The sequence below is a fragment of the Gorilla gorilla genome, chromosome 2, assembly GCF_029281585.2.
Source record: "Gorilla gorilla gorilla isolate KB3781 chromosome 2, NHGRI_mGorGor1-v2.1_pri, whole genome shotgun sequence".
Taxonomy (NCBI): domain Eukaryota; kingdom Metazoa; phylum Chordata; class Mammalia; order Primates; family Hominidae; genus Gorilla; species Gorilla gorilla.
The window spans coordinates 139,225,042-139,245,784 of NC_086017.1; the positions used below are offsets into that span (position 1 = coordinate 139,225,042).

Genomic DNA, 20,743 nt, shown 5'->3' on the forward strand with positions numbered 1-20,743 from the left:
GGTCCTAGCCATTCTTATGTCTCAGCCTCCTGAGTAGTTGGGATTACAGGCACGCACCACCATGCTCGGCTAATTTTTTATTTTTAGTAGAGGCGAGATTTCACCATGTTGGCCAGGCTGGTCTCGAACTCCTGGCCTCAAGTGATCTGCCCACCTTGGCTTCCCAAAGTACTGGGATTTCATGAGCCACCAAGCTTGGCCCTAAATCTTTTTGATTGCTTTATCCTCACTCTGATAACCTTTTTGGGAGTTCTAAGTTTTCAAATACTTAATTTATGAAACTGATTATATTCTTTTAAGTCTTAAGTTCTTTTCTCATCGATAATCACAAGGTTTCATGGAGCTAAACCTTGACCAGGACAGGTAGAAGTTGGGGGTACATATGTGGCAAGATGCTTTTTTGCTTTTAATTTAGGTGTCAACTATTTGGATTTTTCCATTCTCACCCATTTCTAGCAGATAATCAGGTTTTGTACATTCTTGGCTCAGAAAGTTGGACAGGACAGGAAGTCTTTTTTGGAATACAAACCCACTGGTGGAATTCCTTTCCATCCCACAAGGCGTGCCCACCACCTCCCTGCTAAATGCTCACAGCATTAAGTCTGTTTCTCTTAGATGACATCATACCTACTGACTACAGATGCCTGAAGGTAAATTCCAACCCCCAGCCCCAGCATCCCTTGCCCTACCCGTTATCCCCCTTTCCCACACCGATCTTAGGCAATCACACCGCCATGCTTTGCCCACAACAGTCTCTTCAACCTGTTCCCTCATTCCTTCTCGCCAGAATCTATCAAGGCTCGGCAAAAAGGTACTCTCCCAAGAGGCCTTCCTGAATTCTTCTGTGAGGCAGACTACTTCCCGAGCTGCCCCGACCCTTCTCCGGCCAAGTCTCTCCAGAAACTCATCCCATTCGTTCTCAGATGGAAGGGGACCCACACCCACGACAAGCCTCCGGGTTTGCTTAATGACTCAGACAGCGAGGGTGCTCGGTAAGCCCCACCAGCCCGCGCCCTACTCAGCAGGTAATTACGGAGACCTACTAGGTGACGGGCGCCGCGGTAGACGCTGGGACAAGGTCCCTGCTCCAGGGAGCTTACGGTCTATTCACTAACGTCAAAGAGCAATGAGTGCTGTTACGTGTATGGGAGCCACCAGGGTCTCCGCCTGCCTGCAGGGCCACGCGCGCACTCGACGCTTCGCGCCTGCCTCAGTTTCTCCGTGGGGCCGCACCGCCCCAGTCTCCGGAGGCGTGACACACCCTCCCGCGCGCTCTCGCGTTACCAAGTCTGCGCAGCCGCACACCCCCAGTCCCGGCGGGCCCCGCGCGCCAGGCTCCTTCCCGACAGGCCCCAGGAGCCCCGCTGCATGCCGGGGCTTGAGGTCTCGGCGAAGCGGCGCGGCGCGCGTGGCAGGAAGCGGAAGCGATCCGAGGCCCGGCCCCGGCCCCGGCCCCGCCCCGCGTCGCGCCGTGCCGCTTGCCGCCGGGCTAGCACTGACGTGTCTCTCGGCGGAGCTGCTGTGCGGTGGAACGCGCTGGGCCGCGGGCAGCGTCGCCTCACGCGGAGCAGAGCTGAGCTGAAGCGGGACCCGGAGCCCGAGCAGCCGCCGCCATGGCAAGTGAGTCCTGCAGGGCAGCCCTACTGAGGCCGGGACGGAACAGATCCCCCTTCCCCACACCCGTGCGGTCGGGCGCCCGCCGGCCAACCCTGACCGGCCCCCTGCAGAACGCGGCCCGTGCCCCCGGCCCTTCTCGAGTATCCCCACGCGTCCGGGGTGCGGCCGGCTCCCCTGGCCCCTGCTCTCACTCGTCGTGGGCAGAAGGCGTCCCTGGGTAACGCGGAAGGTTACTTCTCTGTGTCCCAACTCTTCCTGTTTTGTTTCTCCCATCAAAGTCAAATTTCTGGAAGTCATCAAGCCCTTCTGTGTCATCCTGCCGGAAATTCAGAAGCCAGAGAGGAAGGTAAGTACCCCAAATCGCCAACAAAGAAGGTTTCAGGAAACTGTCTGGACTCTGGAAGTTTACAGTATGATTAAAAATGGCTTCAGCACGGCAATGGAAACTCTCCCTTCTCTTCCCTTGGAGTGTAGTTGTGCTCTGTTATTCCGGAGAGCTGTCGAAAGGTGACCTGGTTGTGTGGAAATTTCCACTGAAATCACTGTGCTTTATTTGGAGCATCTTTGGTGGATGTTGCTCCGAGAACAAAGCCTCCGGTTGCCCTGTCCCAAAAATGGATCCGGGCCATGAATGAATAAGGCCTCAGTTAGGATAGCAGATTGAGTTACCCTCCCTTTTTCACCTCCAACGGGAGCAGATCACGGGTTGGTTTTTTTTCCCAGGAGATGCCCTTTGTATCCAGCTGCTAAAGGGAAGGGCTGTCACTTTAGTATTTACAAATGATTTTGTACCTTTTATGTAGGCTGTCACAATAGGGGGAATAACGGCTATTCTTTTGTGAAGTCTGCTGCTTTTCACAGACGGTGTATTAAAACAAGGAAAGATTAAATTTAGAGCTGTGCTGAATCAGAAATTGTGTGGAGTGAGTGTTGCCAGTGTAACTACAGCTGTCAAACAACGAGAAAAAGTTTCGTTAGGTTCCTAGGTTAGAGAGTGGGGAATAAAATGTTTGTGTCCTCACATTATTTTTCAAACTGTTGTTAAAGCATTCACATGGACACTTGGGTGCTTGGAATCCACTTTCATTTTTTTACGTAAAATAGTTTCATATAAATGCCCATGTGCTGCTTTTAATGGACGAATTTGTAAAGCTTTACCCCCTCAATTCCAGTGTAGCGAAGGGGCATGGCTCTGGAGGCAGGCAAGCCTAGGTCCCACCCTTTACATAGCACCTTAATAGCTATGTGACCTTGGCCTTGTAACTCAGTGTGGTAGACGGAACAAGGGAAATATGTGCAAGGTATAGCAGTGGCTCAGGAAGGGATTAACTCTGGGAGACATGATGTCTTATGGTGGTTTTGAAGGAGAAATAGAAGTCTCCTTGAAGGGATGGAAAGGAATTCCAAATAAAAGGAGTATATAGTTTGCAAAGGCATTGGTGACAAGAGTGTAGCATGTTTGGATGGGAGGTTATTAGATGTAGTTGCTATTGATAGAACATAATGGTAGGTGGGGAACATTAGGAGATGAATAACAAGGGCCAGACATGAGAATGTCACTTTGGAAGAAAAGGAGAGGACTAGAGTTGGTTTAGAGGCTTTTCACATCAGAGGATGAACTGTGGTACTGAGCAAGAATGGATTTAGGGGCTACTAAGAAGCAGAGGAGACAGGACTTGGATAAAGAGCTTTTGGGGTTTTGATGTTAAATTTGATTGTAACCAGGAGAGAGGACTTGGTGATTAGAAAGGGAGTCTTGAAAAAATTGTCTGCTCTTTGTTTCCCATCAAGATTCATTTCAGACAGGTTACTCTGAAATGGCATTGCCTTCTCTTGGCCACTTTCTAATTTCTTAGTGTGGCGGGATGGTAGGTGGGAAGAGGACCATTCTCAAGAGAAGAAGAGTCCTGTGAATGCCCCCAGCTTTGGATGGAGTATCTGAACACTGATTCACACCACTGTTGTGTGGCCGTATGACTGTGTCCTACTTTGCCTGCATGTATAGTTAGAGGACTGTGACTCCAGTTCTGGCCAGAGGGCCAGGAATGCTGACTCAGTGCCTGCCTAGAAGTGTTTTTAAAGAACACAGTTTTGTTCACTTAATACTGTCAGTCTCTCACAAGGTATTTCAACCTCAGAATCTTCCGTCTGTACGATAATTAATGTTAAGCCCTCTAAAGCCATTAATGTAGTGTAGGCAGCAGGTACTAGTGAAGACACTCAGTTTCAGAGGCAGAAAACCTGGAAGAGTTCCCACTCTACTCTTTAGTGACAGAGGCTTTGGGTGGGAGGTTTTCTAATGATACTTAATACTTAATAGTCATCTTTACAGCGATTCTTGTCACCTGTGCAACCTATGTACCTGAGAAGATGTGAAAATCCTTAAACAAATGTTACTAGTAGGTTAAACGTGCAACTCTCCTGCCCTTCCCCAATATTATTACACTGTTTTACCCTTAATTCATAGAAAATACACTATTGAGCAATTCCAAATTACTTGACTCTAGAATAACAAGGTTTTGTGACTGAAACTCAAATGAAAAGTGGTTGCTCGTGTATTTTACAAGTCATGTTCTATTGTGACATTCTTTGATCTTGAGTCTTAACTGTTAATGCTAATGGTTAAAAGCACAGTTTGGGACTCAAACTCACTTTAGCATTGGGGTTTGGTACAAATTATTTAGCTCTTCTAAGGCTCAGTTGTAAAATAAAGGTAATGCTCTGTGGTGTGAGGTGAGCTGGGGTGATGCCTGTAGGTCCTTGCATTGTGCTCTGTGCAGAGGAAGTTACGCAGTACATGGTACTTATGTTTGGTACATGGTTTAGCTTCTCTGCTGAACAGAGAAAAGAGTCTGGTTGGAGTCCATTTTTAGAGAACGGGGTCTGATTGGAGTCCATTTTTATTAATTTGCTTTTCAAAGTAACTCCCTGCTTCAATTCATTCTCTTCTACTCTAGATTCAGTTTAAGGAGAAAGTGCTGTGGACCGCTATCACCCTCTTTATCTTCTTAGTGTGCTGCCAGGTAAGCTCAGGCTTGTATTTCGTATTGGGGAGGGGGATAAGAGTGGCTGGAAACAGGAGTGCTGACTGTTTTGCTCTTTGCCTGTTCCCAGATTCCCCTGTTTGGGATCATGTCTTCAGATTCAGCTGACCCTTTCTATTGGATGAGAGTGATTCTAGCCTCTAACAGAGGTAGGACTCTGGCTCTGTCTTTTCTCTGTAGAGTGTGGGCTTACCTAGCTTCACTTAGTTAAATTAATAGGCTTTGGCTTTATATGGAACTTAGAGAGTGACTTGGAAAATAGAGTGAAGAATGTTAGCGTGCTGTGTTGAATAGCCTTATTAAATGCTGAGTTCAGCACCAAGGCATACCATCATATTTGGAATTGTATTTGAATACAGTACAAAACCTGTAATGACAAGATAAGTCTATGCTATAGAGAGAATAAAAAACATGGAAAAACTAGAATACTTTTTGAATACCTGAAATGATGACATTTCCATTGATAACATTCTTCAGAATATGTAATTTGTTTTTCAGCTGTATCTTTTTCATATCTATAGGTTACATATAGTGTCAAAAAATACGTAACAGTGTTTTATATCCTCTAACCAGTTACTTATGGAACTGGGGAGGATTCTGAATGTGTAGGTTGATACTGCATTTGATTAACTCATTTAAAAAATATAGTTCAATTAAATTCCAAATCAGTTGGAAGTGTAGCTCATTTTAACATAATGGGAAGTAGAGGCTTATTCACAACTAGATACAATTGTACAGGCTCCTTTTCCAGACTCTGGAAATTATTTGAATGTTATCCTTTTTTTATTAACTGATGAAGAAACGAACATTTCTTATCTCTAAAACCAGAATGAATCTGTTTATGGTGAATTTAAATGCAGCAGTCTGTTTAGACACCATGTGACTTCCTAAACAGAATAAGCTGTTGCCTGGCAGGCTGAACAGAATGAATTGAATTATATACTAATCATTGATATTTTGGGGTTCTCTAAATTAAACACAGCTAGGAAACTGAAACACATTGGTTTTATATAAGGGGTACCCAGTCAAATTTTGCTTATTCATTTTTAAAATAATGTACTACGTTTCCAAGCTAATATTGACTGTTTTGCTTCCCTGTTTCCTCAAGGCACATTGATGGAGCTAGGGATCTCTCCTATTGTCACGTCTGGCCTTATAATGCAACTCTTGGCTGGCGCCAAGATAATTGAAGTTGGTGACACCCCAAAAGACCGAGCTCTCTTCAACGGAGCCCAAAAGTGTAAGAAAGATTGTGAATAATCTGATGTCTATAGTTGGAAAATTTGAATTTGCTATAAGATTTTGGTATCAGTTTTTCTTTTTTTATTTATTTTTTATTTTTATTTTTTTTTTGAGATGGAGTCTTACTCTGTTGCCCAGGCTGGAGTGCAGTGACGCGGTCTTGGCTCACTGCAACCTCCACCTCCCAGGTTCAAGCAATTCTCCTGCCTCAGCTTCCCGAGTAGCTGGGATTACAGGCACGTGCCACCACACCCAGCTAATTTTTGTATTTTTAGTGGAGATGGGGTTTCACTACATAGGCCATGCTGGTCTTGAACTCCTGATCTTGTGATCCACCCGCCTCGGCCTCCCAAAGTGCTGGGATTATAGGCGTGAGCCACCATGCCCAGCCCAAACAGTTTTTTCTTTTGTGCTGCAACCTCCTTGGCCTGCCAACCCTGCAGGAGCTCCATGCCCTGTGTTAGCGTGAGAGAGCACTTCTGGTAGAGCAGAGGTGGTGGGTGCTGGGGATGGGCTGGGCAAGGCAGGGGAGAGTGTCTGGAGTGCCCCTGAGGCCATGTAATGGAGGGGAAGGATCAGAGCTTGGAGGTCTTAGCACCCTTGGCCACCATTTCATTATTGCTTAGAAGGAAGTAATGTTAGAAGGAAGTAATGGCTACTTCAGAGCTGTCATAAGGATTAAATAATCACTGTCACAATGCCTGGCACATAGTAGTTATTTGACAAGTGTTTTATAAAAGAATTTAACTGACTGGGTGCGGTGGCTCACGCCTGTAACCCCAGCACTTTGGGAGGCTGAGGCGGGCGGATCATCTGAGGTCAGGAGTTTGAGACCAACCTGGCCAACATGGTGAAACCCCATCTCTACTAAAAAATACAAAAGTTAGCCAGGCGTGGTGACAAGTGCCTTAATCCCAGCTACTTGAGAGGCAGAGGCAGGAGAATTGTTTGAACCCAGGAGGCAGAGGTTGCAGTGAGCCAAGATAAAGTCATTGCACTCAAACATGGGGGACAAGAGCAAGACTTCTCTCAAAAAAAAAAAAAAGAATTTAACTGAAGAAAAGGTGATCCTGTCAGTCCAGCTGTATAATTTACCAGCTCTGTGATCTGGGGAAAAGTTAGATGATAGCTCTTATGTTTCAGTTTCTTCATCTGTAAAAATGGGGATAATAATGGTATTTGCCTCATATCTAATAATAAGTGTTACTAGTAACAATTACTAGTCATCAAAATTAGGCATATTTAGCCTCTGTTTGCTGAAAAACATTAATTAGGAAATGATATTTACAGTCTCCTATCCAGTCATCTTTTCGCCTACACCAGCATGCTTTACAGGTCTTAAATTAGTATGGTGAATAATTGAATGAGAAATACAGCTTTTTTTTTTTTTTGAGACGGAGTCTCACTCTGTCGCCCAGGCTGGAGTACAGTGGCGTGATCTTGGTTCACTGCAAGCTCCGCTTCCTGGGTTCAAGCCATTCTCCTGCCTCAGCCTCCCAAGTAGCTGGGACTACAGGTGCCCGCCACCACGCCCAGCTACTTTTTTGTATTTTTAGTAAAGACGGGGTTTCACTGTGTTAGTCAGGATGGTCTCAGTCTCGATCTCCTGACTTCGTGATCCGCCCGCCTCAGCCTCCCAAAGTGCTGGGATTACAGGCGTGAGCCACAGCACCCAGCCAAGAAATACATCTATTTAAACTTGTCAGTTTTAGATAAAAATTAGGATTTTAAAATACACACATGTGGCTGGGAGCGGTGGCTCATACTTGTATCCCAGCACTTTGGGAGGCCAAGGCAGGATGATTGCTTGAGGCCAGGAGTTCGTGACTAACCTGGGCAACACAGTGAGAGAGACCCCATCTCTACAAAACAACAACAACAAATTAGCCAAGTGTGGTGATGCACCTGTAGTTCTAACTACTAGGGAGGCTGAGGTGGGAGGATCACTTAAGCCCAGGAGTTTGAGGCTGCTAGTGCACCACTGCACTCTTGCCCAGGCAACAGAGCCTGTCTTTTAAAACAAAACAAAAAACACTAAGAAAACAAAAAAAGTACAAGCACAAATTGGCTGTTTTCTCTTTGGTCTTGACAATGTTTTGAATGTTTTCCTGCATTAAGAACTAATTGTTGTGGAGCACTTTTTAAAAAGTCAAATAGGGACTGTATTTGATGGCCACTTTGGAGTACAATTAAGTTTACATGACAGATTAAATAGGAAAGCTGAAACTGAAGGCCAGACCGTACTTAGAGGACCCATCTAGTACTGTGGAACTTGTCAAATGTGTCCATTCCCTTGTGCCTAACAGTGAAATAGAGTGAGATGTAAGAAATGAAGACATCCTACAAAAAGGAAAGCTTTTGCCAGGCGTGGCTCACGCCTGTAATCCCAGCACTTTGGGAGGCTGAGGTGGGTGGATCACGAGGTCAGGAGTTGGAGACCATCCTGGCTAACACAGTGAAACCCTGTCTACACTAAAAATACAAAAAATTAGCTGGGTGTGGTGGCACGTGCCTGTAATCCTAGCTACTCCAGAGGCTGAGGCAGGAAAATCGCTTGAACCTGGGAGGTGGAGGTTGCAGTGAGCCGAGATCACGCCACCGTACTCCAGCCTGGGTGACAGAGACTCCGTCTCAAAAAAAAAAAAAAAAGGAAAGCTTCTATTAGACCAAAATAGCTTGGTAGCTAAGGGAATGGGAAGAGCAGCCAAACCGATGGTACGTGGGGTTTTCCTTTTAAAAGCACATTAAATAAAAACTTGAGAAGGGATCACTTTACCCCAGAGCTAATAATTCTGTCCTCTGGACCCAGACCTGGATGGTGAGCCTAGAGAGGTGGCCCAAATCTGTAGTTCAGCTCTTGAGCCATCGAGACCCCAAGTGCCTGACATTGAGTTTGGGTGCTGCAGGTGTGACATCTCCAGATTGTGTCTCCGGATGCTGTCAGGAGTAGGTTCTACTCCCTGATTTTCTTTGAATAGAACAAATTTTCCAAGTTTCACTTTTACTCCTCCCATGATTAAAAAGCAAGTGAATCTAGGAAAAGGTAAAACTAAAGAAGAAGTGTGCTTTTGTTAAAAGGCTTTTGATTCATCATGTACTTTGCTGATGTGATGGTTTAGCGCGTTCTCAGCCGAGCCCCTTGGAGGTAGTATCACTGCTCTTCATCTTTGTTCTCCCCCGTGCCTGGCGTTGAATGGGTGTTTCTTAATTGTTTCTTTTGTTCTGTGTAGTGACCCACTTGGAAAACACTTCTTTCTTTCAATTCTAGTATTTGGCATGATCATTACTATCGGCCAGTCTATCGTGTATGTGATGACCGGGATGTATGGGGACCCTTCTGAAATGGGTGCTGGAATTTGCCTGCTAATCACCATTCAGGTAATTATTATGCTAATATCTCCCTTTGAGTAGCCCCTCACACTTACCTACAATTGTCACATAACGAATCTTAAGCACACCTAAAAGGAACTCCTACTGAAAGGAAGCAGAAGCCTAAGACTCTGGGTTAGCCCTCTGAATTCAGCAGAGAAAGGCTTTACTGACCGCTCTCTGGGGCTGAGGATGTGATCTCACTCCGTCTTCAGCGTTTATATCAGAGAACCCAATTACTGAAGGATGGAACCGTGTCCATGGGGAGCAGTAACACATAGTCTTGTATTTTTGAATTTTTACAGCTCTTTGTTGCTGGCTTAATTGTCCTACTTTTGGATGAACTCCTGCAAAAAGGATATGGCCTTGGCTCTGGTATTTCTCTCTTCATTGCAACTAACATCTGTGAAACCATCGTATGGAAGGCATTCAGCCCCACCACTGTCAACACTGGCCGAGGTAAGGGCCCTGCGCTCCCCTGGTGGCGACAGCTTTCAGCAAAAACAATTGAGCAATGCAAAGCAGAAGACAAAAATCCCCCCATTCCACAGAAAAATAATGTCAGTTTTAGGTTTATCTCTTCTGGTTTTTGGGTCCATCTGCAAAGTTTTAAAAACACAAATAGGCTTGTAATTATGATGATACCTAACTTGCACTTTTCATATAAAAATATCTCCTGGACGTTTGGCATGTCAGAATACACAATCCTGCCTCACTTTTCTTAGCACAGTATAAGCTTATATTGCAACGATAAAGCAACGTTAAGTCATTTCCAGGTTTTTTTATTGTTAACATTGAAACCATGACTGTCCTCATATGTTCATCTTTGTATATTTTGGCAGCTGCTCTCAGTGAATAAGTTTCTAAAAATGAAATTCCTAAACCAAAGCACTTGGTCATGCAAGGGGCAGCTTTCTGAAAAAGGCCTGAACTTGGAGCTTAGCACCTGCGTTCAAATCCTGGCTGTTCCTGTTAGTCATACATACGTGGCTTTGGGCAGATTCCTGCACCACTGAATCTTGGTTACCAGGATGCAATGAGAAGCAACATGAAATTACGTGATGCCTGGCTCCTGGTAGATGTATATCAAACATTGGCATGCTGTGCTACATCCACCAAGTGCCGTGGAAATCTTGTAACAGCATGTTTTTAATAAAAAGTTCAAAACATATAAGGGAAGCCTTAGAGAGTGTGACTTATTAGGGAAAGGAAATAAACATTTTTTGGCACTAAATATCTTCTTCACTGAGGAGCATTCCAGGAGAAATAATCATGCATATTTGAGAGTTTTCTTTTAATTGAATGTTGGAAACAGAGTCCTTGGCCTCCAGAGACCATATTATCTCATTAATGAGATGGAAAACTGGTCCCCAAACAAGTGAAGGCTGCATGTGCCTAACAGGTTACAAAGGAGAGTGGAGCTTGAGCTGGGAGCCATAGAGAAGAGTGGGCAAGATCACATTTGATGCTTCCTTGAGTACTTTATATAAATTTAGGAAATCCAAGGTAAATTGGGAGAAGCAGGTCCAGAAGGCAAAGTTTGACAGGATGTGAAAAGGCAAGAGGGGGATGGCATTGTAGGAGTTCAGGTATTTGTCAAGACCATCATGGTGACTGGCTTTTGGGGAGTGCCTGAGTGGGAAGTGAAGTCAGAGGGGAGCCCCTGGTGGCTTAGCAGCCCAGTAGTAGCCGCCCGAGGCTCATGTTCCATTCTGCAGCAGGGCATTGAGTAATGGGAGCCAGAGTTTGGAAGAAGTGATTTGCTCTGCACTGAAAGGCAGAGAGAGCAGCTAGGTGTGTGCAGCAGTAATCCAGCCCCAATTAAGCCATCCTACAGGAGAGCACTGTGTGAGGGCATTTGGAGGAAGCAAGTTAAGAGAGGGGACCAGAGAGGCACTTTCAAGGTGGGGGAAAACTAAGAAATAAAGGTGGGTTTGTCTGGCCTTGAAGTCAGTGTGTCTACATGTCAGTTGCTCATGTTTGGGACCTGGCTGACACGAGATGCATTCAGGAAGGGCTGTGCCCCATGGCCTGCATGTGGGCAGTGAGTGGTGCTAGAGAGAGAGCCTAGGGAGGGGCAGGGAGAGCCACACAGAGGGCACAGCTGGGACGGCAGCTTTGCAGCTGTGCCTGGAGATGTTGCAGCTTGGCTTGGGACCGGGGAGGCTGTTGAATGAGATTCTACAGGCAGAGACAGTAATCACTGCTGCTTCCCTGGGCAGCAGGAACAATCCAGAACTGGGAATTAGTCCCAAATTTGAAACCGTGGGGAAACAGGCCAGCCTTGTCACACAGGACCAAAAGGTGGAAAGGATGGGAATTGACGAAAGACCGCCACAGGGTGAGATGAGGACATGATGGCCAGTTAGGACATGGTGTCTCTTTCACAGAAGCCATAGCAGAGGAGGTCAGTGGTCATATTGGTTAGATGGTCTGCCTGACATGTCATCTCGGAATGGTCCAGGAAGATGTAGCAGGTGGTCCTAGCTATCACGTGTTAGAAACTTGGGAACAGTGCTTTTCAGTTCTTTAGTTTCACCTTTTCCTAGATTCACTTGCTTTTTAGTCATGGGAGGAGTAAAAGTGAAAGTTGGAAGATTTGTTCTATGAAAGGAAAATCAGGGAGCAGAACCTACTCCTGACAGCATCCAGAGACACAATCTGGAGATGTCACACCTGCAGCACCCAAACTCAATGTCAGGCACTTGGGGTCTGGATGGCTCCTGAGCTGAACTACAGATTTGGGCCACTTCTCTAGGCTCACCATCCAGATCTGGGTCCAGAGGACAGAATTATTACCTTTGGGTTAAAGTGATCCCTTCTCAAGTTTTTATTTAATGTGCTTTTAAAAGGCAAACCCCACATACCATCAGTTTGGTTACTCTTCCATTCCCTCAGCTACCAAGTTATCGTGGTTGAATAGAAGCTTTCCTTTTTGTAGGATGTCTTCATTTCTTACATCTCACTCTATTTCACTGTTAGGCACAAGGGAATGGACACATTTGACAAGTTCCACAGTACTAGATGGGTCCTCTAAGTACGGTCTGGCCTTCAGTTTCAGCTTTCCTATTTAATCTGTCATGTAAACTTAATTGTACTCCAAAGTGGCCATCAAATACAGTCCCTATTTGACTTTTTTTTGTTGTTGAGACGGAGTCTTGCTCTGTCACCCAGGCTGGAGTGCATTGGCGCCATCTCGGCTCACTGCAACCTCCGCCTCCCGGGTTCAAGCAATTCTCTGCCTCAGCCTCCTGAGTATGGGATTACAGGCGCCCGCCACCGTGTTCGGCTAATTTTTTTGTATTTTTAGTAGAGATAGGGTTTCACCATCTTGGCCAGGCTGGTCTTGAACTCCTGACCTTGTGATCCGCCCACCTTAGTCTCCCAAAGTGCTGGGATTACAGGCGTGAGCCACCACGCCCGACTCCTATTTGACTTTTTTAAAAGTGCTCCTCAGAGTACCGATACCATGACCCCACACTGCCCACAGAGACCCTGTCTCTGGAAGTAATGCCAGCTTCCTGCCAGTAGAAGCAGCATGAGTTGCCAGGCTTCCATTATGGGATGGTTATGCTGTCCTGGAACGGCAGAGGTTATCACTTGTTTCTTTCTTCCGCTTTTTAGTTTTTTAACGTAAGTAAATTTCTTGCTGATGTCTAAAACTTAGGCCTTAATAATGCACCACACTCCCCGCCTTCGTCTCACTTGTTACTCTGTTGTCTGGTTCTCAGATTGGGTCCCTTTCCTATATCCCTCAGTCCCTCAGTAAGTTCACTCCACCCCTAGGCCTGCCTCCCTCAGGAGCATCTCCTGGCAGGGTGTCATTTGGATGGGACCACATGGTGGATGCAAGCATATCCTCTGTACTTGTATCCTTGGTGTGAGAAGCAGAGAGCTGGAGCCTCCCCACTCACCAGCCAAGGGCAGCCTGCACTTCAGAGCTGTTGAATGAGTACTTGTACTTCTCAAGATTTTCCAGGAAAGTAGATTTGCCAGCTCTGAGCCCCCTCTTCAGTGGATGACCCCTTTCAGCTAGAGTTCAGCAGAGTCTGCTTTTATTTTTATAAATTATCATCGTTCCACACCTCTGGTGGCCACTGAGTCATGTGCCTAAGAAATGAGACCAATTAATTTTAAAAAGTGGAATAGTGGTTGGGTGCTGTGGCTCACACCTGTAATCCCAACACTTTGGGAGGGTGAGGCGGGAGGATTGCTTGAGGTCAGGAGTTCGAGACCAGACTGGGTAACATAGTGAGACCCCAACTGTACAAAAATAAAAAATAAAAAATTAGCCAGGCGTGGTAGCACGCCTATAGTCCCAGGTATTCGGAAGTCTGAGATAGGATCACTTGAGCCCAGGAGGAGAAGGTTGAGGCTGCAGTGAGCTGCGACCACACCACTGCACTCTAGCCTAGGCAACCAAGAGAGAGGGACCCTGTCTAAAAAAAATCAAAAACAAACCAGAATAGCCCGTTTCTGTAGTTTGAATTCTCTACAGAAGAGAAGGGAGGGATGAGAATAATACATGCTGTATCCCTGTGGCTATGGGCACCATGAGTCTAATAACTTAAGTTTGTTTTCCTCTTTTTATTTTGTCTGCTAAGAAGGCTAGAAGCAAATTGAGTTGCCTGTTCGTTCCTTCAAATTTGTCTCCTCCTCTGCCAACAGGAATGGAATTTGAAGGTGCTATCATCGCACTTTTCCATCTGCTGGCCACACGCACAGACAAGGTCCGAGCCCTTCGGGAGGCGTTCTACCGCCAGAATCTTCCCAACCTCATGAATCTCATCGCCACCATCTTTGTCTTTGCAGTGGTCATCTATTTCCAGGTGCGTCCAGATCCAACCCCAGGGAGTTTCCGTGGTCTGGATTTAAGTTTCAGAATGCCTTGTGTGCAGTCCCCCACTCTGTGGAGTGCACTGTCATCATATTGTGTTGAAACGATGAGATGGTATTTAAAGGCAGCAGGTTTCCAGATGAGCTGGACAAGCATGTTCATTGAGTCATGGGACCTGCCATTAACGAAACAAAATTAAGGCAGTTCTAACATATGTGAAATCATGTTCCTTTGGGTTGGGCCTATCGACAGGTAAGATACATTTTTAAGTTCTTAGTTCAAGAGAAGCAAAAAGTACTCTAGCTCTGAAACCTCATTGCTCTCTTATAGAAAGTTTGTATGATATTTATAGGTAACTTCTGCATCTCGGAAAAGGCCTATCTTCTTGAGCTGTCTTACCTTTAAAAGTATTCCATCTCTTAAACTTGCTTCTAAGTAAGAGACCTGAACTGCTATTGTTTTCCTGTAATTGGATTGATCTTTGTATTTTTTGATGGTCCACTTTGTATTTTGGTGTTTATTTAAAAGAAGGGACAGAGATGAAAGGCAGTTTGATGTTTGTGAAAGGTATTTATACCAGCTACATGCTTTTCCCATTCCTTCTGCTGAGACTAAGCCAGATTCCTGCTTAATAAAAAGCTATCTCTTTAGGGGCTTTGCCAGAATTTGCAGTCAGATCATTAAGAATTTTTTTTTTTTTTTTTTGAGACGGAGTCTCGCTCTGTTGCCCAGGCTGGAGTGCAGTGGCGCTATCTCGACTCGACTCACTGCAACCTCCGCCTCCCAGGTTCAAGCGATTCTCCTGCCTCAGCCTCCCGGGTAGATGGGATTACAGGTGCCTGCCACCACGCCCGGCTAATTTTTTTTTATTTTTAGTACAGATAGGGTTTCACCGTGTTAGCCAGGATGGTCTCGATCTTCTGACCTCGTGATCCGCCCGCCTCCACATTCCAAAGCGCTGGGATTACAGGCGTGAGCCACCGCCCCCGGCCTTAAGTATTTAATTTTTAAATCCTCTGTATTCCGAGCCCTGTTCTAGGTACTGGGAGCTCATAAAAATAAATCCTTTCTAGTCTCCAAGGGTTTCAGAGGGAGAAATTGTATTCCTAGAAAAGTTTAGCTTTTCTGTTTATGATTAAAAACACTGTAAGGAACTATTATAAGGTGTGAGGCCACTGCTGTAGTGGCCCTGCCTCAGAGCCAGTGTAAAAGCTCAGGAAACATCACCAGCTAGAGAGAAGTGCCCTTGGGATTTGGGTGTGTGGCCTCCAGTCTTTTCTCCATATTCCACACAGATGTGGATGTAATGTGATAGGCTCTGTCTTTTGGAAAAAAAAAAGCGGGGATGGGGATCATTCCACCGTGCTTGCTTCCATGTTTTGTTTTGTGTGAGACAGGGTCTCGTTGTGTTGCTTAGGCTGGAATGCAGTGGCATGATCTCGGCTCACTGCAGCCTAGACCTCCCAGGCTCAAGTGATTGTCCCACCTCTGCCTCCTGAGTAGCTGGGACTACAGGCGCGCACCACCACACCCGGCCAGTTTTGTTTATTTTTTGTAGAGACGGAGTCTGACTGTGTTGCCCAGGCTGGTATCGAACTTCTGGGCTCAAGCAATTCTCCCACCTCGGCCTCCCAAAGTGCTGGGATTACAGGTGTAAGTCACCACGCCTAGCCTTCAGTGTATTTTTAAACCAGCTTTTCTGGGCCCCTTCTGGATGTGCCAAGTGCAGGAGTGCAGTGGTGGGTAAGGAGTGGGCACAAGCTCTCAGAACTGGGAGCCCCAGAACCAGCACACAGGATTTCCTCCCTTGTGGCCCACTGGACAGTCCCCGGCTGGGCTGTGTTTCTGTGCAGCAGGCTGAAATGAGGCAGTGAAGGGGATTTGGTTCTGTTTGGCTTCTCAGGGCTTCCGAGTGGACCTGCCAATCAAGTCGGCCCGCTACCGTGGCCAGTACAACACCTATCCCATCAAGCTCTTCTATACGTCCAACATCCCCATCATCCTGCAGTCTGCCCTGGTGTCCAACCTTTATGTCATCTCCCAAATGCTCTCAGCTCGCTTCAGTGGCAACTTGCTGGTCAGCCTGCTGGGCACCTGGTCGGTAAGTAGGCTCTTTGAAGATGAGCTAGCAATGCAGCTAGTTGCAGTGGTTTCTATCAGTGTCTTGCTCATGAACAGATATTTCATCCAAAGATATTTTCCATTGTGCCTTTTACAAATTCAGCACATTAAATTATCTTTTCAGTAAAAAAATTGTACTGTGGGCACCGAGTAAAATTGCATTCTTTCATCTGCTCAGAACTATTTTTGCCTTGATGCTAAAGTAAAATGAAGGAGCACTCACATGCGTTTGGTTTCTTCTTCCCCAGGACACGTCTTCTGGGGGCCCAGCACGTGCTTATCCAGTTGGTGGCCTTTGCTATTACCTGTCCCCTCCAGAATCTTTTGGCTCCGTGTTAGAAGACCCGGTCCATGCAGTTGTATACATAGTGTTCATGCTGGGCTCCTGTGCATTCTTCTCCAAAACATGGATTGAGGTCTCAGGTTCCTCTGCCAAAGATGTAAGTAGAAGCAAAACTTTCTGGAAGGATGATGAAAGTGTGACTGGTATAAGGGGTGTGGACTTGTCACCTCATCATAAATAATGGTCTGTGACACACGCAGATAGATCGTCGTCCTTTAGGGGGCAGTTCAGAAGCTTTAAGGGCTGACAGATGGAGTCTAGCAGTAGATCAGCTGTGGGTATGAGAATCTGAATCCACACTGTAAAGTTAGACTTTGTCATATGACTTCCCTTGCGGCAGTTTTAAAGTTCTCTGTATGAATATTGTCAGTGCTGGAAGAGGCGATCTGTAACTGTTTAGTACCACTTGGAATGCCTATTTCCCCTTCAGCCTCCAATTCCAACTTCTCCTGTGGGCACCCTGCAGGTTGCAAAGCAGCTGAAGGAGCAGCAGATGGTGATGAGAGGCCACCGAGAGACCTCCATGGTCCATGAACTCAACCGGTGAGTGGTGGCCCCAGGTCCCCAACCTCCCGTCTGTGGACATGTGTTGTTTCTTTCCATGCAGGGCATCCTGATAGGCCCTAGCACTTACTGGGTCACTAAATCTTATCCTTGGGTTACAGGACAGAATTAAATGTTAAATATTTATAAACTTGCTAAGTGCTGGACACTGGAGACGTAAAAATAAACACTTACAGCCCCTTTCCTCCAGAGGGAGCCACTGGGTAAGGAGATGGAAGCATGTGGCCAGGCGGGTAGGAGACAGTGCAGTAAGGGTCCTGAGAGCAACAGCTGTGACCGGCAGCGGGACCCTCACCCTGGCTCATGCCGGTGGGGTGCTGAAGAGAGCGCCCTGGAGGAGGGTCACTCTGAGCTCAGAGCAGGCAGGTCCTGGCATCTGAGCGCATTTTGGGGCCTGCAGTGGCGTTAAGGCTGGAGAGGCTGGCAGTGGCTGGGCACGGAAGGGGTTGATGTTCATCTGAAGCAGGGCAGAAGGGATGGAGCCTGCAGTCTCTTAGGAAGGTCAGTGCTAATACACGAAACCACGCTAGAGAGGGAGAGGGGGAGGCCACATACCTGCCAGGCTGTGGTGAGTTTGGGCCAGAGGTGATGGTGCCAGATACAGCTGTCCCCTTGGAGATGGAGCAGTTAGGTAAGGAAGGGCAAAGTCCAGGTGACCTTAGATGCTGCCACAGCACTCTTTAGTCTGCACAGTCCTCATTACAACTACTCAGCTCTTCCATCGTCACTCAGAAGCAGCCACAGACAGACAACAGACATGAGCATGGCCGTGTTCCCACAAAGCTGGCTACAAAGTCAGCTGCAGACCAGGTTGTCCTATGGGCCTTACCTAAAGGAAGCAACCACAGGAAAAGCCAGAATTGCAAACTTCAGATCATTTTCTAATCCCTAGCAGGGATGGTAGGCAATTTAGTTCATTCTCTTAATATTAAGCTGCTGGATTTACAGCACTGTGCAGTAGAAGTAGAATTCAAGTCACATGTAGTTTTTTAAATTTCTAGAAGTCACATTAAAAAAGTAAAAAGAAACAGGTGAAATTAATTTTAATATATTTAACCTAGTATATCCAAAGTATCATTTCAACATTATAATTAATGTTAAGAAAAACTATGATGAAATATTTTACATCCTTGTCTTCAAATCTCCAAAATCTTGTGTGACATGTCAGTTTGGTCTAGTCACAGTCCCCTGCCACGTGTGGCCAGTGTGGCCACTGCCTGGACAGCAGCACCTTGGCCTAGAGCGCTAGCATGTTAGTAGATGACTTTCTAGGAGACAGCAGAGGGGCCTTTGAGGCATTAGGTCCCAAAGTCTCAGGTGAGCCTGTTGGCCGCCTGGCTCACGGGGAGCTCTGTGGGTGTCCAGGAGCTGACTGTGTCCCCTCCCCCAGGTACATCCCCACAGCCGCGGCCTTCGGTGGGCTGTGCATCGGGGCCCTCTCGGTCCTGGCTGACTTCCTGGGCGCCATTGGGTCTGGAACCGGGATCCTGCTCGCAGTCACAATCATCTACCAGTACTTTGAGATCTTCGTTAAGGAGCAAAGCGAGGTTGGCAGCATGGGGGCCCTGCTCTTCTGAGCCCGTCTCCCGGACAGGTTGAGGAAGCTGCTCCAGAAGCGCCTCGGAAGGGGAGCTCTCATCATGGCGCGTGCTGCTGCAGCATATGGACTTTTGTTTAATAATGTTTTTGAATTTTGTATTCTTTCATTCCACTGTGTAAAGTGCTAGACATTTTCCAATTTAAAATTTTGCTTTTTATCCTGGCATTGGCAAAAAGAACTGTGAAAGTGAAATTTTATTCAGCTGACTGCCAGAGAAGTGGGAATGGTATAGGATTGTCCCCAAGTGTCCATGTAATTTTTGTTTTAACCTTTGCACCTTCTCAGTGCCGTATGCGGCTGCAGCCGTCTCACCTGTTTCCCCACAAAGGGAATTTCTCACTCTGGTTGGAAGCACAAACACTGAAATGTCTACATTTCATTTTGGCAGTAGGGTGTGAAGCTGGGAGCAGATCATGTATTTCCCGGAGACGTGGGACCTTGCTGGCATGTCTCCTTCACAATCAGGCGTGGGAATATCTGGCTTAGGACTGTTTCTCTCTAAGACACCATTGTTTTCCCTTATTTTAAAAGTGATTTTTTTAAGGACAGAACTTCTTCCAAAAGAGAGGGATGGCTTTCCCAGAAGACACTCCTGGCCATCTGTGGATTTGTCTGTGCACCTATTGGCTCTTCTAGCTGACTCTTCTGGTTGGGCTTAGAGTCTGCCTGTTTCTGCTAGCTCCGTGTTTAGTCCACTTGGGTCATCAGCTCTGCCAAGCTGAGCCTGGCCAAGCTAGGTGGACAGACCCTTGCAGTGATGTCCGTTTGGCCAGATTCTGCCAGTCATCACTGGACACGTCTCCTCGCAGCTGCCCTAGCAAGGGGAGACATTGTGGTAGCTATCAGACATGGACAGAAACTGACTTAGTGCTCACAAGCCCCTACACCTTCTGGGCTGAAGATCACCCAGCTGTGTTCAGAATTTTCTTACTGTGCTTAGGACTGCACGCAAGTGAGCAGACACCACCGACTTCCTTTCTGCGTCACCAGTGTCGTCAGCAGAGAGAGGACAGCACAGGCTCAAGGTTGGTAGTGAAGTCAGGTTCGGGGTGCATGGGCTGCGGTGGTGTTGATCAGTTGCTCCAGTGTTTGAAATAAGAAGACTCATGTTTATGTCTGCAATAAGTTCTGTTTGTGCTGACAGGTGGCCTAGGTCCTGGAGATGAGCACCCTCTCTCTGGCCTTTAGGGAGTCCCCTCTTAGGACAGGCACTGCCCAGCAGCAAGGGCAGCAGAGTTGGGTGCTAAGATCCTGAGGAGCTCGAGGTTTCGAGCTGGCTTTAGACATTGGTGGGACCAAGGATGTTTTGCAGGATGCCCTGATCCTAAGAAGGGGGCCTGGGGGTGCGTGCAGCCTGTCGGGGAGACCCCACACTGACAGTGGGCACACGGCAGCCTGCAAAGCACAGGGCCACCGCCACAGCCCGGCAGAGGGGCACACTCTGGAGACCTTGCTGGCAGTGCTAGCCAGGAAACAGAGTGACCAAGGGACAAGAAGGGACTTGCCTAAAGCCACCCAGCAACTCAGCAGCAGAACCAAGATGGGCCCCAGGCTCCTCCATATGGCCCAGGGCTTACCACCCTATCACACGTGGCCTTGTCTAGACCCAGTCCTGAGCAGGGGAGAGGCTCTTGAGACCTGATGCCCTCCTACCCACATGGTTCTCCCACTGCCCTGTCCGCTCTGCTGCTACAGAGTGGCAGGGCCTCCCCCAGCCCACGCTTAGCAATGCTTGGCCTCTGGCAGGCAGGCAGGCAGCTGTACCCAAGCTGGTGGGCAGGGGGCTGGAGGGTGCCAGGCCTCAGGAGGAGCCCCATAGTCCTGCCTGCAGCCTGTAACCATCAGCTGGGCCCTGCAAGGCCCACACTCACGCCCTGTGGGTGATGGTCACGGTGGGTGGGTGGGGGCTAACCCCAGCTTCCAGGGGACTGTCACTGTGGACGCCAAAATGGCATAACTGAGATAAGGTGAATAAGTGACAAATAAAGCCAGTTTTTTACAAGGTA

At 47.1% G+C, this 20,743-nt stretch overlaps 1 protein-coding gene across 1 annotated transcript; it reads left to right on the forward strand.

The window, feature by feature from the left end:
- Positions 1-1,239: 1,239 nt before the first annotated feature.
- Positions 1,240-20,743, forward strand: SEC61A1 (SEC61 translocon subunit alpha 1). The gene is made up of 12 exons (XM_004036244.5): positions 1,240-1,620; positions 1,896-1,963; positions 4,575-4,640; positions 4,732-4,810; positions 5,770-5,901; positions 9,172-9,281; positions 9,578-9,731; positions 13,941-14,101; positions 16,013-16,210; positions 16,479-16,670; positions 17,040-17,116; positions 18,528-20,743. Exons 1-12 carry the CDS (start codon positions 1,614-1,616, stop codon positions 18,712-18,714), a joined length of 1,431 nt encoding a protein of 476 aa, XP_004036292.1. The 5' UTR covers positions 1,240-1,613; the 3' UTR covers positions 18,715-20,743.